The sequence below is a fragment of the Carlito syrichta genome, unplaced genomic scaffold (genome assembly GCF_000164805.1).
Source record: "Carlito syrichta isolate Samal-C Ts95f unplaced genomic scaffold, Tarsius_syrichta-2.0.1 Scaffold304768, whole genome shotgun sequence".
NCBI classification, from domain to species: domain Eukaryota; kingdom Metazoa; phylum Chordata; class Mammalia; order Primates; family Tarsiidae; genus Carlito; species Carlito syrichta.
The window spans coordinates 368,419-376,901 of NW_007248864.1; the positions used below are offsets into that span (position 1 = coordinate 368,419).

Consider the following 8,483-nt stretch of genomic DNA (forward strand, 5'->3'; position numbering starts at 1 on the left):
AGCGCCAGTGCCTGGCCGAGGCCGAGCAGGAAGAGCAGCTGCCCCCCGAGATGCAGGAGGAGGCGGCGGGGCTCAAGAGCGAGCAGCAGAGGCTGTGGCATCTTTTCCAGATCTCAGCCACTGCCGTGGCCCAGCTCTACAAGGATTCTGGGCGCCAGCAGGCAGGACTCTCCTTGTGGGACCCCTTCCAGAACGCGGCCATGGCCGTGACCAGCCTCTACAAAGAGAGCGGGGTTGCCCACCAACGAAGTTTTGACCTGGGCATCCAGGTTGGCTACCAGCGTCGCGTCAAAGATGTGCTGGAGTGGGCAAAAAAGGGCCGGAGCATCATTCGTCGCGAAGATCTGATTAGCTTCCTGTGTGGCAAAGTGCCCCCCGCTCCTCCCCCGCCGCGTACTCCCAGGACGCCCCCGAAACCGCCCGCCGGGGCCCCGGGCCAGGCAGTGGCCACTGAGTCCAGCTCGTCGGTGGACGTCGACCTACAGCCCTTCCACGAGGCCATCGCCCTGCACGGCCTCAATGGCGCCATGGCCAGCATCAGCGTGCGATCAGGTCCACCTGGCTCCCCGCCTCAAGAGAGCGGTGTTGCCAGCAATGGGCGCCGAAAAAGTAGCTTCTTCGAGGACGACTTGAATCCCTTCGCCTCGGAAGAACTGGCCCTCCGCCTGGACAGTGGGGGGATCCGTAAGCGCACCTCAGCCCAGTGCGGTGATGGCATCACAGACTCCCCAACCCACAAGCGCAACAGAATGGTCTAAACTGCGTCCTTGGTCGCCTGCCGCCATATTGCTTGAAAGCTAACTCGATCTCCTGCAGCTCAGGAGGCTAACACACTTGTGGAAAGGTTGCTGGAGACCATCTTTATTGCTTCTCTAAGTTAACAAAGATCTCTATCAAGTTTGCCATAAAGAAACTTTAAATGTATTCCAGAAGAGGCCTCATATGACTGACTTTCCAAAAAATATAATCCTAGCAGAGAACATTAAATATGTAGTAGTTAACAAGATCATTTAAAGCAGACATATCTGGTCAAGGCAGGAGCCTGGTTTATCTTGTTCACAGTTATATTTATTGGCACCTAGCACAGTTTCAGGTGCTCAATAAATGCTTGTTGAATGAATAAATGTGACCTTATTTAAAATTCTTAAAGGGAAAGGATATAGCAGGTGTTTACTTGGTTATAGAATGCTTTTATCTTTGTTTGATGGTTGTTGGCTTTAATGGTCTTTGCCAATTCAGTTACATTGAACCAAAATGTAAAACTTGACATCTTTGTGAAATCTGGCATCTCCCATTTTTACTCCACCTATTTTCTAGAAAGAAACTGTACAAGTAATACATATTAGGCTGTGATTTTTTTATTTTGAAAAATAGTTGATGATTTTAGTGATTATGTGATGGTGTAAAGCGGTGCTATGATGGTTGAAAAGGTAATACTTGATAATGAGTCAGTTCAGTGTTCATTTTTAGGAAAACGAAACCAGCAATTGATATCCTGATAAAATAAGATGATGGCCCAGTGGTGCTCTTTTTTCTTAGGAATGTGAAAAGTTAACTTTTGCAGAGGTTACATCTTTCTGATGATCTCCATTTTGAAGTGGAAGACCAAGTAGTCAGAATGAACTTCTGGATTTTCATTAATGGTACAGCATGGTATAACTAAAAGAGCATGAGCTTTGTATTGAAAAGGCCAACAGTGGGATCCTGGCTCCACAGATTAACTGCATGATTTTGGGCAAGTTACCTAATGTATATTGACCTCAGTTTTCATCTGTAAAATGAAACTGTGTGCCTCCTAAGGTCGTTGTGAGGATCAAATGAAGTCCATATTTCAAGTGTCTAGCACAATGCTTGGCACCTAAAGGTACTTAATACATGTTCTCCCTTATCAATAAATAAAAATCAGTAAAACATTAAAATCCATTATATTTTAGAAAAAGCAGCAAAATAGATCAATTTAGAAATCAGCAAGTAGAATCTTTGTGTTTGAACTGGAAACTACTTTTCTATATTTGGAATGCCCCTAAATACCACAGATCTTATATGAGTTGCAAGCTCATGAGTACCCAGGTTCACCAATGTGGATACTAGGGCAGCCTTGGAATTCCTGAAATTGTCTGAGAGATGCACTTTGCAACCAGGAGTAATGGAAGATCTACCTTCTCTGGCTGAAAGAATATGAGGAGAGTGGTAAGGGTGAAAAAAATTTGGATGTGAAGGCCGTAGGGCACCTAAAAGGTTAAAGTGGTTTTGAATAAGGGTGTGATGCAGGTAGAGTAGGTGGGGTTAGGGAGGAGATGGGATTGTGATTATTAAAAAAGTGAGAGGAAGTTAAAATACCCAAATCTCCCCAGAGTCTCCCAAAACCAGTGCATAAAATAGATAAGTAAAACCTTGTCTTTATGTTCATATTACAGAGTTGTTTCTGTTTCATTAGTGTGGCCTTTGGAGTAGATTTGTAATCGACCAATGCATTAAAACAATATAACAAAACAAATTCCCTGATGTAATAAAAAAAAACTTGCTATTGAGACACTCCACAAATCCTGAGGCACTTTGCTAGGTGCCAATAAGAAATATAAAAAGGCATAAAACAATCCTTATTCTTATAAAGGACATTCTAAGTTGGAAGATAAATTATGTAGCCAAGAAAGTGCTACTAACTCTGGGAAAAACATCCAAGGGTTGTGCAGAATTCAGAGGACAAAGGCTCTCCTTGCAGAGAGGGTCACAGCTTCTAGGACAGATAGCTTTTGAACTGGCCCCAGAAAAACGGGTAGGAAGTATACAGGGATGCCAACAGGGAAAAGAATTTAACAAAGGTTGAGAAAGAGGAAGCAGCAAAGTGGGCTCAGGGGATCATAGGAAATGGGTAGGGGAAGTAGAGGCCAAAGTGTAGAGGGTTTCAAATGCCTGGCCCAGTACTTTAGATTGTATCCTGGGGCAGGGGGTAATACCACCCACTTTGTGCTTTAGGAAGGTAGGTTTGGCAGAATACCTGCTTGTCCAGAAGTGAGATGCTGGCCAGGGGCAGGACAGGGTATCCTTGTAGGATGTACTTTACTGGGAACATTGCCATTTGGCTAACCCAGGTAGGGGGGATGTTTACCTTGACAGGGCTTACTCTGATAAGCCATCTCACCCTCCCACACCGCAAACTGTACAAGGTAGGAAGCACCTCCAGTATGTTCTGCGGTGCTTCTTGTAGGCTAAGAAAGCTTTCATGTCCAGCAGCTTGGAAGGCTAGTCTTGAAGAAACAAAACAGCTATGTCCTTTTTCATTCTTCCTTTTTGTGTAGCAGAATCACTGGGAGCATTCTGGGTTATAGGATTCACTGAGCAAGCACTGCAATTTTAACAGGTAGGTCGGGAAGGTTGTAAAAAGTTACATTAATATGAGTGCAAGGAACTCACTTGTTTGCTTCTGTAATTCCCAGTGCTTAATACAGCACCTAATCCATATGGGCACACAATAAATATTTATTAAGTGAGTGGATGAGTAGGTACCCATCCAGGCCCAGGCATAGCTATCTGCTCTGTTAACATACTGCCTGGGAAAGGCACCTGAAGTCCATACCCTAATTTCTAGATGATTCACTCCTGTGTGCCTTTACCCTCATTCCTATTAGATTCAGCTTTTTACAAAGTGTGGTCAGTCCCATGAGTACCTCTGGTGAGTATCTCCTGAGGAGTTTGTGAAACTGGCAACTTCTGAATCTACCCTCCTACTGAATTAAAATCTCAATCGGAGGTTCCCCAAAGCTACCTGCTTTCAGGAGGAGGTCTTGGTAATTGTGATGCATGGTCAAGTCTGGAAGCTTGCCTTGACTCTGATTGTGAAATTTGTGATTCATTAAGGAGCTAATTTTTAAATTGGTCATTGTTGGTAAATTTTCTTTGCAGGCTTAAATCAAATATCTCTATTTGTAGATTTTATCTTTATCAACACCTTGCATATTTTCTTTTTAGAAGTTCAGATAAGACTGAGGCAAAAACTAGTTAATAACTAAAATTCCCTCAGGTTTTTTCTTTTGTAAGGGTCTGAGAGAAGGCTTTTTTATAAGGCTCTGATTTCCTAACCTGTAGCTGATTATTTTACCCATTAGACCACTGCTTTCTAACCAAAATTATGTATGAACTGATACGAAACATAGCAATGAGATTACTTTGTCTTTTATGAAATGATGAAGTAGGGGTCGGGAGAATTTGTTGCTGGGTAGCCTGGGCCTTTGTGGAGGTCTACAGACCTTTATGTTTGATCTTCTAGTAACATATGCAAGGTGAGGTTCTTCGCAAATACAAAGCCAAGGGACGTTAAAGATCATCCAGCGCAGGGTCAACTATTCATTTTACAAATGGGGCACCTGACCTCACTAGGAAGGGCCACAGTGACTTATTGCTAAGTTCCAGTCCGTTGCTCCCTTCACTGTACCTCCTTTAGTTATATTGTGTATGACCTTATGATTAATATGTTGATGGTCGGGTGGGACTGGGGAACTTGTATTATGAAGTCACTCTGGCATGGCAAACATACTGTTTTTACTATGTTGTGTTTATTTGGGGGAAGCTGTTGGAACTGTGTATTCAGAGACCACAGGTGATCCCTTGCTACCACCACTGTTCTCTAGTTACCAGCCAAACTGTACCACTCAAAGTGGTCCTATCATCTCTGCCTCTGGACTCTTACTTTGTTGCTCCCTTGGTCTGAAATGCCCTTCCATTGCCTGCCTAATGACTACTCAGCCTTTAAAAGCTCACTTTAGGCTTTTAATTAAAAAAAAAAAAAACCTTCCTTGCCCTTCCATGTCCAGATTAAATCCACAATCACCCCCATGTCCCTAAAGTCCTCGCTTTGAACTCATCATCATAATTATCAGTTTGCTTCTTTGCCCCACTAGACTGTAAACGCTTCCTTCTCATCCCAAGAGGCTCACTTCCCTAGGAAGGTGTGTAAGAATCTCCATAATTGCGTGTGTAGGTTGAAAAAGCATATTCAACATTACACATTATACTATACTTTTATTTCTTTTGTCTTATTTTTATTTTAAAGATGTGGGTACAATTCAGAATTAGTTATACAAGTGGTCATTGTGCAGGTAAAGTTTGGGCCTCCCTTTTGCCCCACTTTGCCTGGTTTGAGATCAGATATGCTTATTAATGTTATGTGTCTCCCCCCCCGAAGTTTCCAGCTACTGCCAATCCCCCCCTTTTTTAGTATTATGGTAAATGTTCAGGCTCTGCTTATGAGTGAGAACTTGTGGTACTCAGTACTTTGTTTCTGTGATAAATCACTGCATATTATAGACTCTAAATCTATCCAAGTTGCTACGAAGTTCATAATTTTGTTCTTTATTTAAAGTATAATTTCCATTTTATTTTTTCCCAGATAAGTTATTCTTCAGTCCTTAAGGACTCAACTCCTTACATGGACTTTGGTGGAGGTTGTAGGGCAGCATCTGCAGGTCTGAATCGGGGTGGGGTTTTTTGGTCCTTGCGGGCTTCATGAGACCAATTCCTCACTACCTTGTTGTGAATGGCTCAACTCACACAGAAATGCAGCTTCACATACGGCTTGGGAAGCACATAAGCGTTGAAGACACTCACTTCAGAAATGTCCTTGACAGTTGTGGCCTCCACTATGTTTTGAATGACGAACTTCTTAATAGCCTTAACCTTGGGTACGCATCAGGCGCTGTTTGTGCAGCAAATATGCTGCATGTGGCCATGGCTTTTTGGCACGACTGTTGTTCCTTCTCTTCTTTGTCATCTTGGAAGCAAGAACCCGAAAGAGGAGTTTTGTTCTTCTTTATGGCTGCATAATATTCCATTGTGTATATGTACCACATATTTGTTATCCAGTTCAGTTTCGATGGGCAGCACAGTTGGTTCCATGTTTTTGCTATTGTCAAGAGTGCTGCAATAAACAGGCACATGCAGGTATCTTTTTTGTACAGTGATTTAAATTCCTCCGGGTATTCCCAGAAGGGGGATTGCTCGGTCGTATGGAAGGTTAATTTCTAGTTCTTTTAGGAATCACCACACTGTTTTCCATAGAAGTTGAACTAGTTTGCATTCCCACCAACAGTGTCTCCGCATCCTTTTCTCCGCATCCTTGCCAGCATCTGTTGTTTTTTGTTTTATTAATAATGGTCATTCTTACTGGAGTTATGTGGTATCTCAGTGTGGTTTTGATTTGCATTTCTTTGCTGATTAGTGAGGCTGAGCATTTTTTCATGTGTCTATTGGCTGCTTGCATATATTCTTTTGAGAAGTGTCTATTCATGTATTTTGCCCATTAAAGAAATTATTGTAAAGATGTGGGATACATTTCAGGGTTAGATATATAAACATTGATCATGCAGGTACCCTTATTGATGAGGTATGCCCCTCCTTCCCCTACCAGTTTCCCTCAACTGCCAATCCCACCCCCCCTCCGACAGTTTCACACTACTGCCGATTGCTTTCTTATAGCATTATAATTGTTCAAGGTCCGTTTATGAGTGAGAACATATGGAACTCTGTTCTTTGTTTCTGTGATTAATCACTGAGTACGATCAATTCCAAATCCATCCAAGTTGCTGCAAAGTCCATATGTTTGTCCTCCTTTATGGCTGCATAATATTACTTCGTGTATATGTACCACATTTTTTAAATCCACACCAGCTTTGATGGGCAACACGGTTGGTTCCATGTTTTTGCTATTGTGAATAGTGCTGCAACGAACATACGTTTGCAGGTATCTTTTTTGTAGAATGATTTGAGTTCCTTCAGGTATATTCCCAATAGGGGAATTGTTGGGTCATTTGAAAGGTCAATTTCTAGTTCTTTCAGGAATCGCCACACTGGGATGTACTAGTCTGCAATCCTACCAGCAGTGTAGAAGCGTTCCTTTTTCTCCACATCCTCGCCAGCATCTGTTGTTGTTTGTTTTATTAATGATGGGCATTCTTACTGGGATTAGGTGGTATCTCAATGTGATTTTGATTTGCATTTCTCTGATGATGAGAGAGGCTGAGCACTTTTTCATGTGTCTGTTGGCTGCCCGTATGTCTTCTTTTGAGAAGTGTCTGTTCATGTCTTTTTATTTTGCCCATTTTTAAAATGGGACTGTTTGATTTTTTTCCGTTCAGCACATTTAAGTTCCTTGGAGATCCTGGCTGTTAGGCCTAGTCAGTATACAGTTGGCAAATATTTTTCCCATTCTAGGGTTATCTCCCCACTCTCTTGATGATTTTTAATGAAAAAAAAATTGTTGTAAAATTATATTGGGGGAAGGAAAGCTCAAAACAAAGCTTTTGGAGGAACAGTTTGATTCTATGGGACACTAATCTGCTTCCCCACAGAGAGGTAGCAAATAAATTATGAACAGTCTTTCTCATTTGTAGATAACATTGCAGTGTCTTAGGCATTTGTGGCAAGCACACCGAATCTTGGTTTAAGTCTTGACTTTTCCAAGGAAATCAATTTCTTTTCTGGGCTTTTTTTTGTGTGTGGTATATGGAATAAAGGCGTTAGTATGTGTTAGGTGATCTTTTTTGTTTTTGAGTTGGAGTCTCACTCGGTTGCCCAGACTGGAGTGCAGTGGCTGCTGCCAGCCACCGCAGCCTTGCCTGCTGGGCTCCGGCGATCCTTCCGCCTCAGCCTTCCGAGTAGCCGGAATCACAGGCATGCGCTACCACGCCTGGCTGATTTCTGATTTATTGTAGAGATGAGGTCTCGCTGCCCAGGTGGGTCTCGAACCCGCGGGCTCAGGCAATTCACTCACCTCAGACTCCCAAAGGCACGGGATAGGTGATCTTTAAGGTCCTCACCAGCTCTGGCACTTTCTGACCTGTAATATAATTCAATAGGCTGTGATAGCAATGACCTTATTTCTATGATATTGTCATTTTAATAATCTAGTGTCTGATTAGTTGAGCTCTGTAAAACCATTGAAATAATGACTGCCAAGGTGAAACGATTTTGAGGCAGGAGATTCAGTGGATGGGAATGGCAGAACCACTTGTAGAATGACCGCATATGTGCATAGTCCAGTCTTATGTCTCTCTCTTTTGGTTCCATCTTCTTCAGCAGGTCAAGAATGAAAAGAAAATTCTGAATGCTTAAGGGGCATATTACAACCTCAGATGTCTCCTTTTTGGACTTTTCTTTTTCAAAAATAATAACGTAAGCAGGAGAATGTTACACAGAGAGATGATTTCATAGAGTAATTGGACTAAAGGGAAACTTGGAAGGCCACTGAGTCCACATGCCCCAACTCTGGTGAGAACTGGAATGGAAACCATTTTGGATCCATGAACGTCTCTCCTCCTATTAAAAAAAAGCTTTTAGGAGAGTCCAAAGTCTTCTTCAGGAGCTGCCAGGCAGGTCTTTCTGAAAATAGCCGGGTTCCTCAGAATGCAGTTGGGTGTGCTGCTCTCTTTCTATTGTAGCCTAGCTGCAGACTAGCTGGCTGTCCATCTCAGTGGAATAATCCTCCTGCA

General features: G+C 42.6%; 1 protein-coding gene and 1 pseudogene across 1 annotated transcript in view; one reads left to right on the plus strand and one right to left on the minus strand.

Moving 5' to 3' along the window:
• The window catches only part of LOC103263215 (UPF0472 protein C16orf72), a 64,262-nt gene extending 62,821 nt beyond the window's left edge, over window positions 1–1,441 (plus strand). The window contains exon 4 of the mRNA XM_008060897.2: window positions 3–1,441. Coding sequence (XP_008059088.2) covers window positions 3–758 — 756 coding nt within the window. The 3' untranslated portion in view covers window positions 759–1,441. The remainder of the gene's footprint in view (window positions 1–2) is intronic.
• A 3,980-nt stretch (window positions 1,442–5,421) lies between these two features.
• On the minus strand, window positions 5,422–5,767 carry LOC110595866 (annotated as a pseudogene).
• Window positions 5,768–8,483: the final 2,716 nt, after the last annotated feature.